Source organism: Macaca nemestrina, chromosome 2, assembly GCF_043159975.1.
Source record: "Macaca nemestrina isolate mMacNem1 chromosome 2, mMacNem.hap1, whole genome shotgun sequence".
NCBI classification, from domain to species: domain Eukaryota; kingdom Metazoa; phylum Chordata; class Mammalia; order Primates; family Cercopithecidae; genus Macaca; species Macaca nemestrina.
This window is the reverse complement of record NC_092126.1, coordinates 58,689,877-58,717,335: the sequence shown is the minus strand read 5'-3', so window position 1 is coordinate 58,717,335 and position 27,459 is coordinate 58,689,877. Positions and strand designations below refer to the sequence as shown.

At 38.7% G+C, this 27,459-nt stretch overlaps 1 protein-coding gene across 3 annotated transcripts in view; it reads right to left on the bottom strand.

Annotated features, from left to right (window-relative positions):
* Nucleotides 1-4,911: 4,911 nt before the first annotated feature.
* LOC105488600 (guanine monophosphate synthase) overlaps nucleotides 4,912-27,459 on the bottom strand; it is a 73,291-nt gene continuing 50,743 nt past the window's right edge. For all 3 annotated transcript variants that reach the window (XM_071091127.1, XM_071091126.1, XM_071091128.1), the window contains exons 9-16: nucleotides 26,227-26,400; nucleotides 22,770-22,875; nucleotides 19,195-19,310; nucleotides 16,218-16,343; nucleotides 11,386-11,501; nucleotides 7,570-7,700; nucleotides 6,109-6,281; nucleotides 4,912-5,034 (exon numbers count right to left, since the gene is read on the bottom strand). In XM_071091127.1, the coding sequence (XP_070947228.1) occupies nucleotides 4,933-5,034; nucleotides 6,109-6,281; nucleotides 7,570-7,700; nucleotides 11,386-11,501; nucleotides 16,218-16,343; nucleotides 19,195-19,310; nucleotides 22,770-22,875; nucleotides 26,227-26,400 (1,044 nt within the window). In that variant the 3' untranslated portion in view covers nucleotides 4,912-4,932. The remainder of the gene's footprint in view (nucleotides 5,035-6,108; nucleotides 6,282-7,569; nucleotides 7,701-11,385; nucleotides 11,502-16,217; nucleotides 16,344-19,194; nucleotides 19,311-22,769; nucleotides 22,876-26,226; nucleotides 26,401-27,459) is intronic.

The following is a 27,459-nucleotide window of genomic DNA, read 5'->3' as shown; positions in this document are numbered from 1 at the left end:
GTTGGAGTGCAGTGGTGCAATCTCTGCTCACTGCAACCTCCATCTCCTGGGTTTAAGTGACTCTCACACCTCAGCCTTCCGAATAGCTGGGATTACATGCGCGCGCCACCAGGCCCTGCTAATTTTTACATTTTTAGTAGAGATGGGGTTTCACCATGTTGGCCACACTGGTCTCGAACTCCTGACCTCAAGAGATCCGCCCGCCTCAGCCTCCCAAAGTGCTGGGATTACAGGCATGCGCCACCATGCCTGGCTACAAATATGTTAATGAGTTAATTAGATGGTGCTGCTCAAATGATTCTAACTCAGGAAACTTAGGTTGCAGGTAGGTAATCTCTAGTTCTCTAAAGAATAATACCCAAATGGCAGGAGGATTTATGTGTTGGTGCAGTAATAGCTCAGTCTGTTTCATGACCTAGCTAGAGTCAGAACTGGAGCAGTGGCTACAGCACAGGGGTGGCTTTCTCCTCTCTGAAGGAAAAGTAAAGAAGTAGGAAGAACGATGTTGAAAGAACAGCCTACACAGTTGTTGCCCAGATCTCGAAATTAGCAACAAGTATGTCAGCTGTCCTAATTATTACCAAACAGGTCCTGGGAGTGTCTGACATACAACATAATAAAGGTATAATCAGTTCCAGAATCTGGTTCCTGGATATGAACTAATTTAGCTCTAAGACCTTCAGCACGACTGTCTCTATGGCCTGCATTTCTCTCCTATAGGTTTGACAAAGATTCACCTGTAAGTTTGATGAAGATAGGCTAGATATGGCCCTCAGTAAGAATTCATTCTGGCTGGGAGATTTAAAACTGTAAATGCTTGAGTTCTACCTCCAGATTCTAATTGTATTTAATTGGACATCAGACCATGGTGTCTGATTAAATAACTATCCAATTATTTAATTGGGCATATTGTATTTTTAACTCCAGGTTATGTAATAGGCATGAAGTATTGAGGAACACTGACAAAAAGGTTAAGAGTTCAGTGAGACACTGAGGCCTCTTCAGTACATAAAAATAGGGTTGCAAGTTAGCATCTTCATACTCTTTGGGGGATTCCGTATCTCTTCACTTGCCATTAAGTGAAACGTTCAGAAATTTAAGAGTCAACAATGCCATCATTACTGCTGTCAAAGTCCTTCAGTGATTAAAAAGATATCGTGATCCCTCCATCATCTGGTGTTGTTAAACTACTTCAGTAAGAACAAAAGATGTGCTTTCCAAGGGTGGAGACATCCAACTTGTATTCAGTTCCCCATTACATTCTGGATTTGGGTCAATGAAAGCAGCATCCATTGGGGTGATAGCTAAGGCGTGCCCTCGCCACATATGAGTAAGATTTCTGGAGGGGAGTAGTGTGGAAAAGTGGTTTTAACATTGGGCAAGAGGATGTCAGAGAATTTCTGAAAGACACGGCTATCTCTAGAAACTCACTGTAAGTAAAGAGACAATTAACACTTTCGAAGCCCATTTATCCCTGATGGTCAATTACACACTAAGAACTTCCTTTTTAAGATTTGCCTTGAAGGGCCCTAGAGCATTACCTCTTCCATGCAGAGAATCAGAAAGCTTGGATTCTAGCTCTAGCTCCCAACAATTAGCTGTATATAACTGATGATGGGTGACTTCATTAGTGTCAAAGCCAAAGCATATTCTCTGTCAGCTTTTCAAAAAAACACGCAGTAAAGAGAGATTCCTACCAGGAAACTTTGATGGGTGTTTTTCAAGTGTTATCTCACAGCAGAAGATTCCTCAAGTGGTCAAACCTTGCCAACAGCTTCAAAAAAAAGGTAACTAGGATTTAACTTTACAGTGCATTTTGATGTTTCCCTTTGTGTCATATCTGACAATAAAAGAACTTAAAAAAAAAAAAAAAAAAAAACCAACACTATCCAGCTTCTCCATTCTGTCTCCTGCTTTGCTTTTTCTTGTTTATAAAATACAAATTGATGGCTGGATTTGATGTTGAAAATTTAATATAGTTATCTCATGTCACAGATAAACAACAAAAATGACTTGACCAAGTTCACAGTGTTGTTTAATGGCAGAGCAAAGCACTAAAGATGGATAGTCCTGCCTTCCTAATTTGAACGCTCTTACCTCTACAGGTTAGGATCAAGTTATTCAGCAAAATAGGCTATCAGGAGGTTAAGCCCAAACAGTGAGGACACAAACTTTTATGATGTTTGACTAAATGCATGCAGTTTACCTCAAGATTAAGGGATTTAAAAAAGGTTGGAAAACAGTGTAACCCTATCTCCTGGATACATCTACAGACCTGCATTTAGGAATTATGCCAGGCTGTTATTTCTAACAGAGCTGATGATCATAGATGGGGCCTTTAGGCAGGACTGGGTATTTGGTTCTTAAAAATGATTCTGTGCCTGCTTATCTTAGGAATAAATAATGCTTTCAATGATCTGCATTGTTCTGTCTACCTAAAAGGTACAAAGAAAAAGAATATATTTAATTAAAGAGAGATGTGTCCCAGGTAGATGGTAAGCAATGGGAATAAAGTCATGATATACCCAGCATAACCAATGATGAATGTTATTAGCCTGGTAGCCACCATTCTAGTCTTAGTTGAAAATAAGCATCTCATAAGTTTACATAATTTTAGGTGTCAGAATACACGTACGGAAAGGACAATCTAGACTAAGGAAACCTGAAATTTAATTCTGAAATTCATTAGGGAACCATGCCTAAGATGAGTTTATTTTCTTAACTGTAAAATGGAAGTGCAACCTTTAACTTTCCTCAGTGGCTCAGATGAAATACTGTGAAGGTACAGAGTAATGCTATATGACACAAAGCAAAAAGTGCTGTGCAAAAGAAGACAGTGTGCTAAATATTAGGAAATTTCTGAGTTCCAGAAAATTTAGATTTTTAAGAAACTATGTCATGTGAAGACGTGTTTTGGATAAACAATTTTTCCAATATTGTATTTATATATTAGGAGGGATTATATAAAAGGTGTTCAAAAAACAAGTATCAGGAAAACACTAAATTAAGCAGAATTTAGCAATTGTTTTTAACTTCAGAATTTCTCAGAGCTTTGAATATTGTATACCATGAATCTCCAGGAAAGGACAACTGAGCTTATTCTCCCCAAACTTATATGACCACCTAATCCTTTTTACATGGACCTTCTCAGTGGAGCAGTGTTCCATATAACATACTTAGGGAACACACATTCTTACTATCTATTTTCCCAATTCCTATTGTTTGCTTCAACACAAAATAGTAAGACACCGTGGCTAGAATTTTTTTTTCCATATAAACATAAACGTGTACTGACACATGTTGGTAAGCATTTTATAGGCTGTCTATTCTAGCTCTCAAATAACATGACTCTAAATCTAAACCAGATCACTAACATAGCCTCTTTCCAGAAGGCCATAATGAGTACCTCCTCATCAGGATAGAGAATGTACCCTTTAAGTTTTGTAGGAGTCAAGTACCCCTTTGTCTTGGGCACAGATTTCTGTTAAGACAGACAGAAACTCTTCCCTTGCTGGTCCAGCAGCGGTTTTCTTGTTCTCTGGACCAGCCAGAATAAAAAGACGACTTCTTGCCATGCATCATTTGTTGTTTATCTAACACGGAATCCCAAATAAAATTTCACACCTGATTAATAGATCTGACCTTTTAAACTAGAAAAGCAGCAGCAACCTGAGATGGAATTGGTAAGAGAAAAATATGGTAACATTCTTAGCTAAAATACTGAGAGAAACGGAGAGTTTAAGTCTACTACTGCCTACAGTACTTATGTGAATGTTATAAAAGATCTGTTAGAAACTGGTGGCGATGGCAACAAGTCCTGCACCAGTTCTTAAATTCTCTCTTATAGCTAGTAGAAAGGATTACAAAGTTTGGCAAACATCTTGCATGGATCAAGACTGTTCACAGATGTCTGAGCAACGAATAATATGTCTATAGATTAGATCTAAGAGGTCATTTTACAACTGTTTACTAGAAGATATAAACATTTTTGCTCTCCCATTTGTAAGCTGTAGGTATGCATCATGGCTTCTGTAATCTCAGAGCTGTTTCTCGGACCAGCAAAAGAAGAGATCAAAATGCTCCTCTTGACCTCTATCTGCACTACACCAGAAATGTCACTGAGCCAGTTTCTTCTAGGGAGATAACAGAAACATTCTATGCAAGGCTGTGGGGGGCTGGTAATATAAGGCTAGGAGGATAAAGCTCCTTACTAATGAACAAGCTGACATTGAATAACATGGCATCTATGTGGAACATGGTTTGAAAACATTTTAAGATCATTCAGACATCTGAGACCATTCACAGTTTCTTCCTCCCAAGGCTGTGAAATAAAATTCAAAAGTACATCAATAAATTCCTGGTGCTTTTCCATTTTATGGTAGCTTATATTTTATACCCTCAGTGTCCTTCAAAAGTGGCTGGAATAGCCCACCTATGCCTTTATCTGATATGTTCATCTCTTTTTCACCCTTTGGAGAAGTAAGATTACTTACAAGAAAACTGATTCTCCAAAAGGTATATATACATAGTACGTAACACTGGTAAATAATGGGTGTTTCTAACAGTTCTTAGAAACTGGCAAAGAGACAGAAGCCCGTAACTACCCCCAAACTCACCCACCTTCATACATCTTCACAGAGACATCAATAGCAACAGTGAATTTATACATAAAGAGTAAGTGAGGCAAAGGCAAAAGCAGTATCAATCTGTCTGAGTGTAGGCAATGGTGCCTTGATTATTTACCCGTACAAATTCTTCAGTCCCTTTTGGTTATCCCCAACTCAGCTCTTAAGCCGCAGATTTTTGCTGTGGAGAACTCAGATGTGATGTAGCTGCTCCAGTAACTCTTTTCACAGTACTGCATGTCAATAATGGGAATGATTTCTAATCAATTTAAACTGCACACGGTACTTTAATAGAACAAGAAGTTTATTACTCCCACTCAGTAGTTCCTGGGGGCTTTGATGTTAAGTCATACATAATTCGAGAAATACCAGGAATCTTCTTAATCTCAGTGACCATCTTTAATACCACCTATTAAAAAAAATTACAGAGAAAAGTCAGCATCCACTGCATGTCCAACAGTCCTAGAGGGCTTACATTTCTAATTTAAAATTAAAAGTTGACTATTTTCACTATTGTCCTCCACGTATATGGGATGGTTTCCGATTAATCTTATAGAATGAACCTATTCCCCTCTGCAGGGATAGGTTTAAGTTATTAAGGTTTAAAATATTAGTGACTTAAACTCAGTACTACTCAAAGTGTGATCCACAAACAGGTGCTAGTCTGCAATTTGTGTTTGTGACTGAGCCACAACAAATGCTTAAGAACATACAGTGATTTGACATTGCTGTGGCATCCAGGCATGTGATTTTATGTGTTTCAGCCAATGCTCTGCAAATTATCTGCAGCTTAAACATACAACTCTAAGGGCCATTAATCATTATCAAGTATACAGGAAGAGAGGATAGCCTGCTCACTTGTCAAATTTGGCAAATTTGAGTCTAAGAGAAAACTAACTAAGCCACATTCCCCAACCCATCTACCTAGCTACAACCACAGCCTCGTGTTAGCGCACTGGAGGCAGCGGCCCAACTGTGAGACAGAGTCTCACTTTGATTTTCACTTGCTATTATGCAAGTAGCTCCTTTGGAATGTTCTGGTGAAAACAAAGAAGGATCAAAAATTGAGTTGGAATTGGTAGTAGGGAGAATATTTAGGCAATTCTTGGGTGTCTGGCCATAAAGCTATCAAATTGCATCCTTATTTCTAACAAACTCTTCTTCACTCCTAGAGTTTTCTTCTTTATTTGGGGAATACTATTTGTAAAGTAGAAACTGGCAGGATTAGATAAAATTATTATAACTGATTACTGTTTATATAGTAATCAGACATTTGGAGAGCATTTATAACTTAAGGCCTTTTTCTGCCCCAGTGTATTAATCAAATATGTGAAAATTAAAAAAAAAAAAAAAAAAAAAGGCCTATCTTATGAACAGAAAACCAACATCAGAAATACAGCACTGGCACAGCCTATTCCATTCACTGTATTATAAAATGTAAGAGGCACTGAGAACATGCATTAGAAAAAAATATATAAATTACCTCTACAGGGATCTCATTGCCAGGTGTTGCAGGTATACCAGTCATGAAGTCACTAGTAATAAAGGTTCGAATAACCACAGATCTCTGGCATGAAGGCTGCTTTTGAAGTGGGTCCCGATCAAAATGTAATGGTGTCAAAATCACCGGCATCTGGCTGATTTTCCCAGCATACCCTAGAGAAAGGTACATGTAGAACCAATCACCGCACCATAGAAAAGCACTCTCAGTTCAATTAAATCCTCCCAGACAATATCTGAAATCACATATACACACACAGTATAGTTAAGACTGTCATCATGCATTGATTCTAGCTACTCGCAGAGCATTTTAATTGGACTCAACCACAAATGCAAAAAACAGAATTTGATCACATCAGTGATGTTTCACTGATGTGCTATAGAAAGAGTCCATTCTCATTATTCTCTATTATAATTTGCAGTATAGTTATATTCTACACTGCAAACAATGAATTAGTGAATATTGAACCATTTCTCCCAGGGGATATGGAGGGTTAGGTCCCTGCAAGCCTCTGGTTGCAATATTTTCATCAACTGATTAATATATAACCTTGTTTTATGTATGTTTCTGATTTAAGACACTGTATTTAATATTTATTATAGATTCATTCATACTGAACTCAAAATCAACAGCTCTTTAACTCATGCCTGAATGAAGTTTATCTAACACACAGATTTTCTCTGTAAGGTACATCACAGCATTCCTGTGCTTAGGAACCCAGACAGCACTTCAACACTATACTTGAGATCCATTTTAAACAGCAAAATCACTAACAAAAAGCATAAAAATGCAAAAGATATTTCATCAAGGAGACCATGAAAAAGACTTGTTCACATTATGAGCGCTGGAACAAGAAGGCACAGTGTCACCTTGTTCAAACTCAGCTGGGAACATCTAAGTCTGGAAATTCAAATTTTCTGCTGCTCTGTGCATACCCACAAATTGCCACAAAGGTGAATATATTTTATTTAGAAGCAACATTATAGGCTAGGTGCGGTGGCTCACACCTGTAATCCCAACACTCTGGGAGGCCAAGGCTGGCCTCACCTGACTCCTGACCTTATCACCTGAGGTCAGGAGTTCGAGATCAGCCTGGCCAAAACGGCAAAACCCCATCTCTACTAAAACTGCAAAAAAATAGCCAGGTGTGGTAGCGGGCGCCTGTAATCCCAGTTACTCAGGAGACTGAGGCAGGAGAATCACTTGTAACAGGAGGCGGAGGCTGAAGTGAACCAAGATTGTGCCACTGCACTTCAGCCTAGGTGACACAGCAAGACAGACTCTGTCTCAAAAAAAAAAAAAAGCAACATCATAGAACATTCAAAGATTTAAATAATAAAAACAAAAGCATCTAAAAAGCAAAAGCTACATCCTCCTACTCTTAATGTCAAGCTTCCAAAAACTAGTTTCAGAGGGTAGTGATCAAAAACATGAGCAACTTACCAGACTCCCTGAGAATGTTATGGGCCTCAAAATCTGCTTGGCGTAAAGTACTGAGCACCCCTGTTGTCAAGAAAGTGGGAGTAACATCTGTAGGAGGTTCTTTAACTGGTGGGCCAAATATATAAACAACTCTGGAAACAAAGAGGTAAAAATAATAGAGCAATTACATTTTAAATGTAGAAATTACATTTCAGTATGAGAAGCAAGGCACTTAGAACAGTAACATTCTTTCCATTTCCCACTTAGTTTTAGGCCCTTCTCCTGCCCACTTCATCTCCTCAAATGGATAGGACAACATGTAAGATTATAGGAAGGTCTGTGTTCTATGTGCTTTCCTCAAAGTGTGTTCTCTGGAACATTCTGTATCTCAGAATGTGCAAAGATATAAGTGATTATTACGACTCTCTTTTCACTTAACGTACTGGGTCAAAGAGTATCCCCAAAACTTCATGTCCACCCAGAATCTCTGGGGAGAAAAAGGGTCTCTGCAAATGTAATCAAGTTAAAATGAAGTAATACTGGATTAGGATAGGCTCTAATCCAATGACTGGTATCCTTTCAAGTACCGGAAAATTTGGATACACAGACACACATAGGGGAATGAGGATCATGTGAACACAAAGACTGACTGGATTATGCTGCCACAAGCCAAGCATTGTTAGCAACCATCCAATAGTAGGAAGAAGCGAGGAAGGATCCTCCACTAGAGTCTTCAGAGAGAATATGACCTCGCCAACACTGAATTCAGACTTCTGGCCTCCTAAACTGTGAGAGAATAAATGTCTGTTGTTTTAAGCCTCCCAGTTTCTGGTAATTTGTTATGGGTGGTCCTAGGAAACAAATACACATAGTTAAAATTTAAAAATAGGTGCCTTTATGACAAGACTTCAGAAACTATTAATATACTATGCTAACATGCACTGGAAATCTCCAAGAGGAAACTATAGTGAATTTCCCAAAATTAGTAAACTCATCTTTTTTTATCTACTTGAGAAACAATGATCCTAGAGAGATTCTCATTTGCACTTCATTAAAAGGGCCATTGAAATAGGACTTAGTATCCTACTACTTCCTTCCAAAAAAAAAAAAAATTCATTACTGTTTTATATAAATGTCTGTTTGAAAGACATGAAGATATACCACAAATATCTTCATGTTAATGACAGTCAATGAGAGTACAGTTTGGAACATAACTTGAGGAAATCAGAATCAGACAATTTTAACAACTTGAAGTGTGTAGCTGGCCATTGGTTTGAAGGGATCTGTTTCACAATCTTCACCCAGAAAACAAGAGGGAATCAGGGTAGAGATATGAGTGCCACTTAGCTAGTTCTCCCTACTCCAGCCAGTAGACAATTGTCACTTTTCATCAGTCATGATTTTAGCAAAGAAAATAAAACTCCCTGGCAACTATCATGGTAAAGTTCAGTGTTTTTTCTTTTTTTCTTAATATGTACTTAGGTAAAATACACAAAAGAAAACCATATTAGCACAAAACCACTGACACCACCACCGACTTTATTGTCTCCTTCCAAACATACTACAACAGAAGCAAGCTTTTTATCCCATGCATAGACAGTAAGTTATACTTTTTCTAAACAATATAGTTCCTAAAGCTCATAAAAGATCTTTAGAGGAAAAAGTTAAGAGAATACCATGAACCTGCTTTTTAAACCTTCTCACTTCTTACATACAAAATCACTAGAGTGTACTGGCACAGGTATTTACCCACACTATATATGACAGTAAAACTGGAACAGTCCCTTCCTGTACAAAGATTCCCTCATCCAAATTAGGAAAAAAACTGGCAAACATCGAAGAATATTTTAAAACTCCAATTCCCCAAAAAGACCCCGGCAAAGAAATCTAAAGTTCACCAAGATCTCTTTTTTTTGAGACGGAGTCTCGCTCTGTCGCCCAGGCTGGAGTGCAGTGGTGTGATCTCGGCTCACTGCAAGCTCTGCCTCCTGGGTTCACGCCATTCTCCTGCCTCAGCCTCCCGAGTAGCTGGGACTACAGGTGCCCGCCACCACGCCCAGCTAATTTTTTTTTATTTTTAGTAGAGACGGGGTTTCGCTGTGTTAGTCAGGATGGTCTCGATTTCCTGACCTGGTGATCCTCCTGCCTCGCCCTCCCAAAGTGCTGGGATCACAGGCGTGAGCCACCGTGCCCGGCCAAGTTCACCAAGATTCTTTTAAGAGCTTGCTGGGAAAATCTAGTTTTTTGTTTGCTGATTGTTAGGCTTTTTATTTTTTTCTTTTTTGAGAAGGGAGGAAGGAAGAAGAGACAAATAGGGAAAAGAGAGAGAAACTGGAATATAAACATAAAGTTTAAATAAGGATGTGTGCCCTTCGGCAAAAGAAAAAGGAGATAAAACTGTAAGAATGCTGTGAATGAAGAAATACACTAATTATACAGTAAAAGTGTGCAGTTCAATTTAGGGAAATTTTCTCTGTGATAGGCAAATTATGAGCCACTGTTCTAACCAAGACAATTATGTCCACTCAAAATAGGCAATTAAAAATTTATCAATTATTGAAGTTTTTTTGTTTTGTTTTGTTTTTGAGAAAGGGTTTCACTCTGCTGCCCAGGCTGGATTGCAGTGGCACGATTTTGGCTCAAGGCAACCTCCCAGGCTCACGCGATCCTCCCACCTCAGACTCTCAAGTAGCTGGGACTACAGGCACACACCACCATGTCTGGCTAATTTTTGTATTTTTTGTAGAGATGGAGTTTCACCATGTTGTCCAGGCTGTTCTCAAACTCCTAAGCTCAAGTGATCCACCATGCCTGGCCCCCATTATTGAAGATATTAATAATTCCATTTTTCAGCATATGAAAGATGCTTCTGTATTTGGGGGTCTTCAGTTCATTTGAGTAAGCTTTTGAATGAGCATGTTCCCATCGGTAAAAACACGGCTTCCCTGTAACTCCTTATCTCTAACTATACAGACTCTGCTAGGTTAACATTAAAAGGTAAGCTTCTGATTTCTGCAGCAATTTGAGCAAAATGAAATCTCAAGTAATTCTTTTTGGTTGTTAACTGCCTAACACCCATGAAGAAAATTGAAGAGAGAGAATAACCGTGAAATAAGAAAATTTAATTAGCAATCTAGTACAAAATAAGTGAATTTTTAAACTATATATGGTATGATGAAATTGAGTATTAGAAATAGATTATAAATCAGCTGTTGATATATCCAATGTAAGAAATTAATATGCAAATTAAAGGAAAATTAACCTAAAATGTAAATTATATATTTAAATGTAACTATGTTAATGCTATCTGGCACATGCCCATTTCTTCGATTTTTTCCTTGGGGTTACTACTAAATTAACCAAGTCTCCATTTTTGTTTGCGGGGTGGGTGGTTGGTTGTTTTGTAGGGGTGGGTGGGTGGGTGTGTGTGTGTGTTACTTTATTTGTAATTCTGTAACCTGGACATACATTTTTTCAATCCTTCTGGAATAAAACATGTCACCATAAAACCAATAGCTAATATAAGCCACTAATTTAGAAGATAATGTTTTACAGCTGCCTTTAATATTTTACACTAAAATAAAAAATCTTTCTCCTTTAAATAATTTTTAACAGATGATTACATTGTGATAAAGAGTCAAAACACAAGATAATATTACATATCTACTTAACTGCGACCTATGTGCATATTTGAATTGCAAACACAGCCATTTACTCTTATCTACATGACCTACCTATATCTACATTTGAGCCTTTTGGTCTTTCATTAATGGAAAGCCCTTAAGAAGCACATCCTTCCATTACACATGTCCCCACCCTAGCTCCTGTGAAACACACCTGTTAACGTTGTGACACATGCGAGGTATAAGCCTAGCCAGAAAAATAAGTGATTCCCAGTCAGGTTCATCTTTACTGGAGATTCCACACACGTAACTGTAGGAACGACAGTCACCCTGAAAATAAAAAGATAATCAGTAATTTTTAACAGTCAAAAGTTTAACTTGACTTTAAACTTAAACTCGGTTTAACTTGACAACGCTGTTTTTTTTTAAAAGAAAAGATGCATTGAAAAATATCTTATGCATGGTGACACTATTAATAGTTTTTTTGAAATCTGAATGAAAGTATATACTAGATGTTTCTTTAATGGTATGAATAAATTCCAAATTAAAATCCCATATTAAATCCTACCTGAATCAGTTAAGACATACATAAGGTATCATGGTAATATCAAGAATTTAGGCTGAGCACAGTGGCTAATGCCTGTAATCCCAGCACTTTGGGAGGCCGAGGTGGGCAGATCACCTGAGGTCAGGAGTTCAAGACCAGCCTGGCCAACATGATGAAACCCCGTCTCTACTAAAAATATAAAAATTAGTTGGGCATGGTGGCATGAACCTGTAGTCCCAGCCACTTGGGAGGCTGAGGCAGGATAATCGCTTGATCCTGGGAGGCGGAGGTTGCAGTGAGTTGAGAGATCACGTCACTGCACTCCAGGCTGGGTGACAGAGCGAAACTCTGTCTCAAAAAAAAAAAAAAAAAAAAAAGAATTTATTCAACATTCCCATTACCTGCTAACTGTGGATAATTTGGCAGACAAGGCCAGGTACAGAAGCTCACACCTATAATTCTAGCACTTTGGGAGGGCGAGGTGGGTGGGTCAGTGGAGCCCAGAAGTTTGAGACCAGCCTGGACAACATGGCAACACCCTGTCTCTACAAAATATACAAAACTTAGCTGGGCAGTGTGGTGGCATGTACCTGTAGTTCCCGCTACTCAGGAAGCTGAGGTGGGAGGATCACATGAGCCCAAGGAGGTCGAGGCTATAGTGAGCAGTGATCATACCACTGTACTCTAGCCTGGGCAACAGAGTAAGACCCCATTTCAAAAATAAATAAATAAAATTATGAAAAATTGTAATTTGGCAAACAACATCTGCCCATGTTTTTTGAGTGGATAAAGAATTCTTAAGTGGAAGACAAAAACGATTCATAAACATTTACTTATCAATGTGTTTAAGTATCAGCTTAAAAGCTAATTTTAAAATAAGTAAATAAAACTGATTATAATTTATTCTCTTTTCCTGTGTCCTGTTTAATCCAAGTAATTTGCTTTTTTTATGAAAAGCATTTTAAAAAGTAACAGATTAGAGAAGTACCTAATGCCCAGAGTGGCAGGTACTAAGAACGCGAAAATTCAACATATGTGAACGCTAATGTGATAGCATCTATAAAAGTGTAAAATGGGCCGGGCGCGGTGGCTCATGCCTGTAATCCTAGCACTTTGGGAGGCCAAGGCGGGTGGATTGCCTGAGCTCAGGAATTCAAGACCAGCCTAGGAAACATAGTGAAACCCCGTCTCTACTAAAATACAAAAAATTATCCAGGCATGGCGGCGTGTGCCTGTAACCCCAGCTACTCAGGAGGCTTAGACAGGAGAATCGCTTGAACCTGGGAGGTGGAGGTTGCAGTGAGCTGAGATCATGCCACTGCACTCCAGCCTGGGCAACAGAGCAAGACTCCATCTCAAAAAAAAAAAAAAAAAAAAGTGTAAAATGTACATTTAACACAGAAAATGATCCTATATAAATACATGGATAACTGATGGGATGCCTATATAATAAAAAACTGAGAACAGTTTAAATGCCCACTGGTTAGAAGAATAGTTAAATAAATGATGGTATGCATAGAATATGAGGGAACAGTTAAGAACAATCTACTTGGAAAGGCACAGAAAGGTAAGTTCATGATGCTCAGTTAAAAGAAAAGTTGACAATGTGTACCCCAAATCCCCTATTTTCTTTTTAAAGTGTTTCTGGAAAGACACATACAAACTTAACTGGAGAGTAGAAATAAAAAGAATTTTTTTAATGTATTTTTGATTTTTTACAAATATGGTTTACTTCGGTATTTAGAAAATAAAATGCGTTCTTATACTAACCATGAACCATCATTTTTATCTGGGCTTGCAAGGGTCTAAGCTTCAAAGGGTAAGAGACGAAAGTCAGTTATCCAATAACAAAAGAAAATTTTATTTTGGTGGGAATAGTAGTAGAGCCTGAATAAGTTTCATTTTCAAAAAAGAAATCACTTATTCATCAAATTACCTCAAATATCTATTTTTTGTAACATTTCTCTAAAAAGAAGAGTAGGGAACTATTTCAACTCAACTCCCTGTGTAGCATGAGTTAGCATACAGACGTGGAAGTTCTCTGTAACAAATCTACTTAAAACTGAGAAACTTTTAAGAATTAAATAACCTGTCCACGATTCTATTTTTATATATTAGGGTAATACTGCCTGTATCATTGCAAATTTCAAAATAAATTTGTATGTGAATGAGATAATCCATAAACCACTGAAAGAAAACATCAATAACTCCAAGTAAGGTTATTTCAATAGTGATTTTAAAACAACATAAGCAGCTTACAACATTTTACCTTTAAAAAGAAGGCAAGAGTTCCTTAACCCAAATAGCTGGCTCTATCACTTTCATGAAATAAAATATTTTAGTTTACTTTAAAAATAACAATCAATTTTTTCTTTTTTAAGACGGAGTTTTGCTGATGTTGCCCAGGCTGGAGCGCAATGGCACGATCTTGGCCCACTGCAACTTCCGCCTCCTGGGTTCAAGCAATTCTCCTGCCTCAGCCTCCCGAGCAGCTGGGATAACAGGCATGCACCACCACACCCGGCTTATTTTGTAATTTTAGTAGAGATGGGGTTTCTGCATGTTGGTCAGGTTGGTCTTGAACTCCCGACCTCAGGTGATCCACTCAACTCGGTCTCCCAAAGTGCTGGGATTACAGGCATGAGCCACTGCACCTGGGAACAACCACTTTTTATCTTGTTTCATTTACAAGCAGAACTGCATGAATTCAGAGCAAAGAGGAATTTAAACTGACAGATTCATATATTTAGAAAAAATGCTTATTAGGTTTTAGATGAATAATCTCAAACAGTAGAACTTCTTTCTACACATAATTTTACTGTAAGAGCACATTATAAACACATTAACCCAATAACTGGCACTTATACCATTTTTGAGTTGAATTACTGACACCTCTTCTAGTTTCCCCAACCACACACTTGAAATAAAATAACCTTCCTCTTCCCTACCCTCCCACACTTTTGTTCCCCAAAAACTCATTTAAGGATCATATAAAGAAGACCGGTCACAGTGGCTCACGCTTCCAATCCTAACACTTTGGGAGGACAAAGTGAAGGATCACTTGAGGCCAGAATTTCAAAGCCAGCCTGAGCAATGCAGTGAGACCCTATCTCCATAAAAAAATTTAAAAATTAGCCAGGCATGATGGTGCATGCCTGTAGTCCCAGCTACTTGGGAAGCTGAGATAGGAGGGTCGCTTGAGCCCAGGAATTCAGGGCTATAGTACACCATGATCACACCACTGCACTCCAGCCTGGGAAACAGGGCAAGACCCTGTCTCCAGAAAAAGAGGAGAAATTAACATACTATCTTATGTATTTTACTGGTTTTTAGCAGGTGATTGTATTTGGTATCTCCTTGAGTTGTGTGTGCTAGGCACTATGCCAGAAATTCACAGCTGAGGGCTAGGACTATGAAGAAGTCTTAGGATAAGAAATGCAGATTGGCCGGGCGTGGTGGCTCAAGCCTGTAATCCCAGCACTTTGGGAGGCGAGACGGGCGGATCACGAGGTCAGGAGATCAAGACCATCCTGGCTAACATGGTAAAACCCCGTCTCTACTAAAAATACAAAAAAAAATCTAGCCGGGCGAGGTGGCAGGCGTCTGTAGTCCCAACTACTCGGGAGGCTGAGGCAGGAGAATTCCGTGAACCCGGGAGGCGGAGCTTGCAGTGAGCTGAGATCCAGCCACTGCACTCCAGCCTGGGCGACAGAGCTAGACTCTGTCTCAAAGAAAAGAAAAAAAAAAAAAAAAAAAAAAGAAATGCAGATTATATTTACATACATTCAGGCTTTAGTACCCTGTCACCAGCACGTGATGCACCTTATCTGAGTCAAATATTATCTCTAATGCTTTTTGCCATAAAGTAAGTTTTGTCTGAAATTATGTTATTAGTCATTTTGCAAGTAGCATTTTATAATTGAGAACTATATTATTCTCATGTTCTTTTACAACTAGAAAGGCAGAATAAACACAAAAAACATCAGCAGAACATGTTCCCTAGCACAGGGAATACACAAGCTGAGAACAACACCTAAATGGTGTAACTTACATCTGGAGGCCTTCCTGCAGTTAAAGACTTCTAAAACCATAGTGTATTTCACATCTAGAAGGATAAATGACCTCTTGATCCCTGCCCTACATGGCAGAAATAAGCATGCCAACCCTATAGGAAAGAGCTGCTTTCAATATTTGCCTTTGGTTAGAGTTCATAGATGTTCCAAAACTACAAAATCTCAACCTGACTATTTAGTTCCTGTAACTATTCACTCCCTAAACATTCTATAAAAAATTACCTTCTTATTTCTCTAAACTTGGTATATATACTTACATATTTCATTTTTCTAAGTAATCCTTATTTCAGTATTAGTAGAAAGAGTGCTAGAACCCAGGAGGCGGAGGTTGCAATGAGCTGAGATCATGCTACTGCACTCCAGCCTGGCCGTCTCAAGAAAAAAAAAAAAAAGTGTATCACTGATGAATGAATTCACACAACTCACCTGCACACCTACAGTTTTAATTGGCAGCAAGAAGGCATTCAGTGAATGCAGACTGGTAATTTGCATCAGCTTCTCCTGATCCTCTTCTGTTGTGCAGGCTTTGACTCTCTGTAATAGGGTATGTGGCTGAGAAAAACCAAAGAGGCATTTTTTCAGTTTTAAGAAATAAGGTATTCACTCTTTTATTATCTACTACTATCTTATGTATTTTACTGGTTTTTAGCAGTGGATTGTATTTGGTATCTCCTTGAGTTGTGTGTGCTATGCACTATGCCAGAAATTCACAGCTGAGGGCTAGGACTATGAAGAAGTCTTAGGATAAGAAATGCAGATTATGTTTACATACATTTAGGCTTTAGTACCCTGTCACCAGCAAGTGATGCACCTTATCTGAGTCAAATATTATCTCTAATGCTTTTTGCCATAAAGTCAGTTCTGTTTGAAATTAATATAGCTCTACCCATTTCTTTATTTACCTGGTATATGTTTTTCCATTCTTTAATTTTCACTCCTCCTATCCCTAGGTATTAGTAATGCCTGTTATGAACAGACTATACTTTTCATATCTACTATTCTATACTAAACAGATTTTAGTTTTCAATCTAGTTTGACACTCTATGTTTTAACTAGGGATATTAGTCCTTTTAATGAGTTATCAATATAGTTGAATTTCATTCTACAATCTTATTCTGTAATTACCTATTTATCCCACTTTTTACTCTTACTCCTTTTTGTTGTCTTTTGAACTGGTGATTTCTCCCAGCTCATTTATTTCCTCTTTACCAATTTTGAAGTTAAATCCTCTATTTCTATTCTTGCAGTAGTTGCCCTTAAGTGTTAACAAGGATACTTAAAAGATAATCAATCTTCTGTCCTTCTGGCAAATAATACAGGCATCTTTGAATTCCTTAGCTCAAATCAATCCCTTTGTGGCTTACATGTTACTTCTGCTAAACATTGTTACATATTTTCTAATAAACAAGAACAAGTAGGTATCATTTTTACCTCTACTCCCAATTTTATAATTATTTTTATCATTTTATACAGTCCATGTTTGTTTCAGTTTTACTCATTTACCATTTTCTTTGCTTAGCATTCCTTCTTGTACTCACGACTTTCTCCTGGTATCCTGCTGTTTCTCCTGAAGTCAGTTCTTTAAAACAATGGTTCTCAGCCGGGCGCAGTGGCTCACACCTGTAATCCCAGCACTTTGGGAGGCCGAGGCGGGTGGATCACCTGAGGTCGGGAGTTCGAGACCAGCCTGACCAACATGGAGAAACCCCATCTCTACTGAAAATACAAAAGTAGCCAGGAGTGATGGCACATGCCTGTAATCCCAGCTACTCAGGAGGCTGAGGCAGGAGAATGACTTGAACCTGGGAGACGGAGGTTGCAGCGAGCCGAGATCGTGCTATTGCACTTTAGCCTGGGCAACAAGAGCAAAACTCCATCTCAAAAAAAAAAAAAAAAAAAAAAAAAGTTCTCAACCCTAACTGCACAAATTACTTGGGATGCTCAGGTCCCATCTCAGACCAATTAAATTCTAGGGCTTTATATCAAGAATAGTATACTTCAAAAGCAAGGGACTATTAGTAGTAAATTCTATGTAATCTCAAAATAACTTTATTTTGCCCTTGTTTTTAAAAGACAGTTCAACTGTTCACTACAGTTAATTATTTTCTCTTAGCATTTTGAAGTCTTACCTTTACTATTTCAGTATAATTTCCTGGGTAGGTAATTGATCTGTTCTCTGCAGCTGCTCTGTCTTTGGCAGTCTTTAATTTCTCTAAGATATGCTTACTAGGTGTCAAATTATTTCCCTTTATTCTGCTTGAGATGTGTTACGTTTCCTGAATCTGAGCCATCATGTCTTTTACCAGTGTGGAGGAATTAATACATTTTTGTCTATTATTTCCTTCTGGACATATGTTAGCACTTGCCTTATCCTTCTATCTTAACCTTCTGTACCTGTATTTTCTTTATGATGATTTGTACTAATTTCTGGATAATCTCTAAACAACTTTCTTTTAGTTCATTAATTCTGTCTTTAAGCTGTTTTTCAGTTACTATTTTCATTCCCAGAACTTATTTTCAAATCTGCCCAGTTATTTTTAGTAGTCTCTTATACATTATTCTTATTATCAAGAGCTTATTTCTATTTACTTTACATATTGCTTGTTAATTCCAGTAAAGTCCTGAGGGTCTTGTTCTGACAGTTTTTTCCCTTCTCATTCATGGTGCCATACTTCTATATGTGATTTATATTTTTTATTATAACCTCATATTTGTTGGAATTCTATCTATGAGAATCCTTTGGGACCTAGGTGAAGATGTTCTAAAGAGAATCTGTATTGCTCCTTGCCTAACTCCCATAAGCACTACCAACCGAGATCCACTTTAAAATTCTTATGTTGCAATTTTCAGACCACACACATTACATAAATTAAAACCCCACATCTGTAGAATAAAGTAGACTGGGGAACTTTTCCATTCATCTTCAATTTGGAGCTAAAGTGTTGCATAGCGTGAAGATATCTGATCCAATCTCTGGCCCTTCTTGGACCCAGTCTCATACTCAGACACCTGTACATAAATGAAATTGTTAAAACCCAAATCCTAGACCACACAGGATTTGAAGCTGTCCTCAGAGGAGCAGACAGCTTTGGTTTCTTGAAATGATGCTCCCAGTAAATTCCTGACTCAAAGGATTTCCCTTACTTTCTTGCAATACACATAAGACAGTGCTTTAAAATACTTTATCTGACATTTTTAGAGACTCAGGATATCCAGTCTTGTTTCGCTGGAAGGAAAAATGTATATATAAGAATATCCGTGGAATACTTTCTCCACAGTCATTTCAAAGGTTACATTGCTCCAAATTTTCAAATAATAAAACCCTAAAAAATTCATTATAAATGCTGGTATATAGTAAGAATCCATTCAATTTCTTGTAATGATTAGCTGTATCAAATATTACCTTTTTAACACTTGCAGAAAAATCAGCTACTATTTTCAAAATATTGTTGGTTTCAGGAAAGTCCTTACAAATATAAGGTTCTTCAGCACATATAACTCTGATTGCCAGGCCAGGACCTAAAGGTAAGAGTAAGTATTTAACATTAATGTTATATTTCCAATATAAAAATCTAATATAAAAATGCCACTATTTTCAAAATATAAAACCTTTCCAAAATTAAAATCCATCTGCCATCATAAGTATCCAAGTGTAGCTATTAGTTTCCCATTCAACTCAGCATTCTTTAGAATGCTTCAACATTCTAAAAATGTTGTAACATTTAGAATGCCGCAACATTTAAGTTATGCACACTTTTTAGTCTGCATAACTTTTCGGCATGTTAGTCTCTGTCCCTAAGTTTCTTCATCTATAAAACAGGATAATACTATCCTAGTTTCCATTGTGAGGCTCAAATAAGACAACATGTTTAATTCTCTCCCTATCATTCCTGTCTCTCTTTTTAAGAGATAGAGTCTTGCTCTGTCACCAAGGCTGGAGTGCAGTGGTGCAATTATTGCTGACTGCAGCGTCAAATTCCTGAGCTCAAGCAGTCCTCCCACCTCAGCCTCCTAAATAGCTGGGATTACAAGCACACGCAGCCGTGCCTGGCTAATTTTTTCAGTAAAGGCAGGGGTTTCACTATGCTGTTCAGACTGGTCTTGAACTCCAGAAGCTCAGCTTCTGGAAATGCTGGAATTATAGGCGTGAGCCACTGACTGCACTTGGCCTATCCTATTTTTACAGTCCATGTATTAAGTATCACAAAATTATCCAGTTAATATTTTTAGTTTATAACATATGTGCCAATCTATTCAAAGTTTTTAATAAGGGAATTTTCCAACATATACATAAAGAGAACAGTATAATTAACCACCTTACTCATCATCCAACTTCGACTATCAATCTGATTTTAGGAATGGTATCATACTGTTAAAATATATATATAATCAAATAAATAATGTGAGTTTTTAATACCAAAAAATCTGAACTAGTATTTCTATTTTATTTTATTTTGACAGACTCTCATTCTATCACCCAGGCTGAAGGGCAGTGGCACAATTTGAGCTCACTGCAACTTCCACCTCCCGAGTTCAAGAGATTCTCCTGCCTTACCCTCCCCTAGCAGCCACCAGTAGTACCTAGTACAGGCATGCACAACCATGCCCAGCTAATTTCTTGTATTTTTAGTAGAGACTGGGTTTCACTGCGTTGGCCAGGCTGGTCTGGAACTCCTGACCTCAAGTGATCCGCCCGCCTAGGCTTCCTGAAGTGCTGGAATTACAGGCATGAGTCACTGCACTCGACTTCCGTTTTACGAAATACTTAAAAGTTTGTAAAAACACAAGGTGTGCATAGACGTATGAAAAACTGGATTCTGCTGCTTTACTACAACAGAAGAGGCATCACTTGAGATGCCTAGTTGTAGGCAAAACCTCAGCTATGTCCTTTAATTTCCTAGTCCATTCTTTACCTTTAGAATAAACAGCATATTTAAGATAGTTTTTAAAGTAGCAAAACAATTTTTGCTAATGAAATCTTACATAACAGACAACTCAACATACAAAGTAGATTTTTATTTTTTATTTTTATTTATTTTTTTTTTTTTGAGACGGAGTCTTGGTCTGTCGCCCAGGCTGGGGTGCAGTGGCACAATCTCGGCTCACTGCAACCTCCACCTCCTGGGTTCACGCCATTCTCCTGCCTCAGCCTCCCGAGCAGCTGGGACTATAGGCGCCCGCCACTACGCCCAGCTAATTTTTTGTATTCTTTAGTAGAGACGGGGTTTCACTGTGTTAGCCAGGATGGTCTCGATGTCCTGACCTTGTGATCCGCCCGCCTCGGCCTCCCAAAGTGCTGGGATTACAGGCGTGAGCCACCGCGCCCGGCCAACAGGGTAGATTTTTAAAACATCAAGTGAGTCTAGATGAAATAATGACCAAGGACATAGAACACTTGGCTTCCCTCCATTACATTCACAGACCATGTTTTTTTTTTTTTTCAAGATGGAGTCGTGCTCTGTTGCCGAGGTTGGAGTGCCGTGGTATAATCTCGGCTCACAGCAACCTCCGCCTCCTGGGTTCAAGCGATTCTCCTGCCTTAGTCTCCCGAGTAGCTGGAATTACAGGTGCCTGCCACCACACCTGGCTAACTTTTGTATTTTTAGTAGACTCAGGGGTACAGGCATGAGCCACACGCCAGTCCACAGACCATTCTTTGCCAGCATGCAGGTTAGGGACTAAAGATCTCAATCTGATTACTAGATTTGAGAACAAGTGCTAATCACCACATAGGTTACACATTTGTAAAGCTGTTTATGGAGGCAATATGATCATTAAGAGTATAAACTCAGAGCTAAAAATTATTGGGGATATAATTCTGGCTCCACTCCTTTCAATCTGCATAACTTTTGGCAAATTAGTTGCTTTCCCTAAGTTTCTTCATCTGTAAAACAGGATAATACTAGTTTCCACTGTGAAGATTAAATAAGACAATAAAAGTATTTAGCAGAGTGCCTAGCACATAGAGTACTCAAGAAATGTTGGCTATTATTCTGTTTTTCAATTCGATTAGGTCATTCTCCCAAATCATCCCCTAATCACTATTACAGTGAGCTAGAACCTGAGGTACAGACTTGCCCAACCTCTCAAGAAATAGTAACAAAAACAGGTTAAGACCTGCAGTCCTAACTTTAAACAAGTATCACCTCTAATTTTTTTCTATATGACAGCAAATGGAGTATTATTTGTTCAGGAATTAGTTACATTGTGCCAAGAAGAAGTGGTTCATCCATTCAAACAAGTCAGACATAGGACAAGGATTTTAAAGAGCTAAGTTTAAATCCTCACATCTTCCATGGAAAAGACTATGGTATGGTACAAAGAATATAACAAATCCTAGCTCTACTACTAGGACTGTGTGGCAATGTTATTAAAATATCCTTATGTCTTGGTTTTCTCATCTGATGGCAACAACAGATGCCAAACTCCCAAGGATAATGTAACACTGAAATGCAAAGACAATGGAAAATGAGTATTTAATAAAATGAAGTAAATACAGTAGATACTCAAAAGATTTCAATTATTCCCTAACCATCCTTTCCTTTCTCTCATGTTACATATTCCCTGAGATGACAGATTATTTCAGAATAGTATGAATTGATTTTTCTTCAACATGAAGGTCTAAAGATGAATCAGGCCGGGCGCAGTGGTTCACGCCTGTAATCCCAGCACTTTGGGAGGCCGAGGTGGGCAGATCACGAGGTCAGGAGATTGAGACCATCCTGGCTAACACGGTGAAACCCTGTCTCTACTAAAATACAAAAAAAAATTAGCCGGGCATGGTGGTGGGCACCTGTAGTTCTAGCTATTCGGGAGGCTGAGGCAGGAGAATGGCGTGAACCCGGAAGGTGGAGCTTGCAGTGAGCCGAGATCGCGCCACTGCACTCCAGCCTGGGTGACAGAGCGAGACTCTGTCTCAAAAGAAAAAAAAAAAAAAAAAAAAAGATGAATCAAACAAAATTCAATTCTAATTTTTACCTGGAAATGGATGCCTGGAAACTAACTCTTCTGGAAGTCCAAGTTCTCTGCCCAAAATTCTCACTTCATCTTTATGAAAATCTTTCAGAGGTTCTATTACTTTTCCCTACAGGGAGGAAAGAAGCCAACCAATACAAATTAGTAACCAAGATGACATGACAAACAAAGGGTAATAAATTATTGGCTTTTCCTGTTACCATTTCTCTTAACACTAACAGATTATTACTAAAAATGCATCTTTTAAAGTATTTATTCCTAAATGCCTATAAGGAATTAGATGAATATTTTAGTGCTATTATTTCTCTTTGAAGCACATTTTAAACATAAACTTTTTAGATATAAGTAAATCAGGGTAAACCAATCCATCATCTCTGATCTAGTTCTCATTAGAACACAAAGCAATTAGAAAATATACTAGTGTTCCAAAATTAAAATTCTCCAAATACTATCACTGAGAAAATGAAAAGACAACTCACAGAACTAGAGAAAACATTTGCAAATCATATATCTGATAAAAGATTTGTAACCAGAATATATAAAGAACATTTACAACTCAGTAATAAAAAGATCAATAAGTCAATTAAAAAATAAGCAAAGCTAATGGGTACTAGGCTTAATACCTGGGTGATGAAATAATCTGTATAACAAACCCCTATGACACAAGTTTACCTATGTAACAAGTTACAGTTACCTATGTAACTACACTTATACCCTTGAACTTAAAATAATTTTTTTTTTAAAAAGGGAACAAAGGATATGAATAGACATTTCTCCAAGATACACAAATGGCCAATAGGCAAGAACATGGAAAAATGCTCAACATCATGAGCTATTAGGGAAATGCAAATCAAAACACCACTTCATATACACTAGGATGACTAACATTTTTATTTACTTTTTTTTAAGACGGAGTCTCACTCCGTTGCTCAGGTGGGAGTGCAGTGGCACAATCTCGGCTCACTGCAACCTCTGCCTCCCAGGTTCAAGCAATTCTCCTGCCTCAGCCTCCAGAGTAGCTGGAACTACAGGCATGCACCACCAAACCTGGCTAATTTTTTTGTATTTTTAGTAGAGACAGGGTTTCACCATGTTGGCCAGACTGGTCTCGAATTCCTGGCTTCAAGTGATCCATCTGCCTTGGCCTCCCAAAGTGCTGGGATCACAGATACGAGCCACTGTGCTGGGCCAGATGACTAAAATTTTTTAAAGTCAGATAACACATCCATAAAAAAATAGAAAATAACAAATGTAAGCATTTGGAAAAACTGGAGTCCTTACGTACTTTTGGTTGGATTGTAAAATGGTGCAATTGCTATGGACAACAGTTTCCTCAAAAAAATTAAAAACAGAACTACCATATGATCCAACAATCCCAATTCTGGGCATATATCCAAAAGATAAACAAAAATGGATAAGCAAAACGTGGTATATACTTATAGTAGTATATTACTCAGTCTGTTTTTTTGTTTTTGAGATGGAGTTTCACTCTTAATGCCCAGGCTAGAGTGCAATGGCAATCTTGGCAATCTTGAACCTCCAGGGTTCAAGCAATTCTCCTGCCTCAGCCTCCCAAGTAGCTGGCATTACAGATGCCCACCACCACGCCTGGCTAATTTTTGTATTCTTAGTAAAGATAGGGTTTCACTGTGTTGACCAGCTGGTCTCGAACTCCTGACCTCAGCTGATCCACCCGCCTCAGCCTCCCAAAGCACTAGGCATGAGCCACTGCACCTGGCCCATTATTCAGTCTTAAAAAAGAAGGAAATTCTGTCACATGCTACAACATGAATGAACCTTAAGGACATTATGCTAAGTGAAATAAGCAAGTCACAAAAAGGCAATACTGTATGATTTCACCTATATGAGGTATTTAAAGTAGTGAAACATAGAAACAGAAAGCAGAATGGTGGTTACCAGAGGGTGGGGGCCAGAAAAAAGGGAGAGTTGTTTTTTAACGGTATAGAGTTTGTTTTGCAAGATGAAAAGTTCTGAAGATCTGTTTTACAACAATGTGAATACACCTAACACTACTGAACCTTATACTTTAAAATAGTTAAGATGAGGCTGGACGCAGTGGCTCGCACCTGTAATCCCAGTACTTTGGGAGGCAGAGGTGGGTGGATCACCTGAGGCCAGGAGTTCAAGACCAGCCTGGCCAACATAGTGAAACCCCATCTCTACTAAAAATACAAAATTAGCCAGGCCTGGTGGCACACGCCTGTAATCCCAGCTACTTGGGAGGCTGAGACAGGAGAATTGCTTGAACCAGGAGGCAGAGGTTGCTGTGAGCCAAGGTCACATGACTGCTCTCCAGCCTGGGCAATAGAGTGAGACTCTGTCTTAAAAAAAAATAAACACAAAACAGAGTTAAGATGGTAAACTTTATGTTATGTGATTTTGTGTTTTTTACAATAAGAAAAGAGATAACAACAAGTCTTGGTGAGGATGTGGAAAAATTTTAATCTCATACGTTTCTAGTGGGAATGTAAAATTGCATCGTCATTTCAAATAATAGTTTGGCAATTAATCAAAATGTTAAACCTTAAGACCTAACAATTCCACTCCCAGGCATATACCAAAAGAAATAAAAACACATATCCACAAAAACTTATGACCAGTATTCATAGCAGCATTATTTACAACAGCCAAAAAGTAGAAATAACCCAAAAGCCTATCAACTGATCAATGGATAAATACAATGCATTATACCCATAAGATGGAATATTATCTGGCAATAGGAATAAAGTTCTGATACATTCAGCAACATGGATGAACCTTGAAAACATTACGGTAAGTAAAAGAAGCTAGTCATAAAAGACCACATATTGGCTGGGCGCAGTGGGTCACGCCTGTAATTCCAGCACTTTGGGAGGCCAAGGCGGGCAGATCATGAGGTCAGGAGATCGAGACCATCATGACTAACACAGTGAAACCCCGCCTGTACTAAAAATACAAAAAAATTAGCTGGGCGTGGTGGCGGGCGCCTATAGTCCCAGCTACTCGGGAGGCTGAGGCAGGAGAATGGCATGAAACCAGGAGGCAGAGCTTGCAGTGAGCCCAGATCGCGCCACTGCACTCCGGCCTGGGTGACAGGGCGAGACTCCGTCTCAAAAAAAAAAAAAAAAAGACCACATATTGTACAATTCCATGTATATAAAATGTCCAAAATAAGAAAATCTATAGAAACAGAAATAAATTATTGGTTGGTAATTGCCTAGGGCTGGCAAGAAAGGAGGAAAGGAAGAGCTGGGGAGTGGGGGCAGGATGACAATGACAACAGGTAGAACAAGGAGTGACTGCTAATGGGTATAAGGTTCCTTTTTAGGGTAATGAAAATGTTCTAAAATTAGATGTGGTGATGGCTGTGCAACTCTGTAAATAATAGGAGGGAAGAGGAGGGAAGAAAGGGAGACCTTCCATGTATCTACTGTATGAAAAAGTTCTCATAAACTTTTACCTCCTCTCTCAACTTTCTGATGAGCTCTGTGTCATTGTGATGGGTTTTGATGAGTTCAGCTTTGCCACTTGCAACAAGGGATGCACTTTCAATTAGATCAGGCCGTAAAGTACCTTGGGCAAGGAAAACCTCCTCTGGTTTCAAGTTCATTTCCCCAATTACTTCATTGGCAATCTATAATCAACGGGAGTAAAACAGCCTTGTAAGAGAAAAATTTTTTTAAAAGCAAAAGTTTATACTTTCAGCTAAATCTCCTAGAGTCCTTTAGAAATACTGACCAGAAAATAAAATCCACCAAGCCCCAAAATAAACTCCTTTATGAACGTGTCCTTTAACATGATTCAAAAAGGTACGTGAGGCCAAGCACAGTGGCTCATGCCTGTAATCCCAGCACTTTGGGAGGCTGAGTGGAGCGCATCACTTGAGGCCAGGAGTTCGAGACCAGCCTGGCCAACATGATGAAACCCCATCTCTACTAAATATACAAAATTAGCAGCCAGGCATGGTGGCTCACGCCTGTAATCACAGCACTTTGGGAGGACAAGGCAGGTGGATCATGAGGTCAGGAGTTTGAGACCAGCCTGACCAACATGGTGAAACCCCGTCTCTACTAAAAATACAAAAATTAGCCAGGCGTGGTGGCACACGCCTATAATCCCAGCTACTCAGGAGGCTGAGGCAGGAGAATCGCTTGAACTCTGGAGGCGAAATTTGCAGTGAACAGAGATTGCGCCACTGCACTCCAGCCTCGGAGGCAGAGCGAGATTCCATCTCAAAAAGAATAAAAAATAAAAATAAAAATAAATAGCTGGGCATAGTGGTGCATGCCTGTAATCCCAGCTACTCCAGAGGCTGAGGCAGGAGAACCGCCTGAACCCAGGAGGCAGAGGTTGCAGTGAACCGAGATCGCTCCATTGTACTCCAGCCTGGGTGACAAAGAGCAAAACTCCGCCTCCAAAAAACAAAACATAGGTATGTGAACATTCCATTCAAGAGCTTGAAATTAGCCATTGAGATAACCAATGAATTAAAGTCTATGATCAGCTGAAGACATCTATTCTTAAAAAGTTAAAATAACAGTCTGGCAATGTAAGCAAACATGTTTATTAAAACATAAAACAGTTGGCTGGGCATGGTGGCTCACACCTGTAATCCCAGGTTTGGGAGGCTGAGGCGGGCGGATCATGAGGTCAGGAGATCAAGACCATCCTGGTCAACATGGTGAAACCCCGT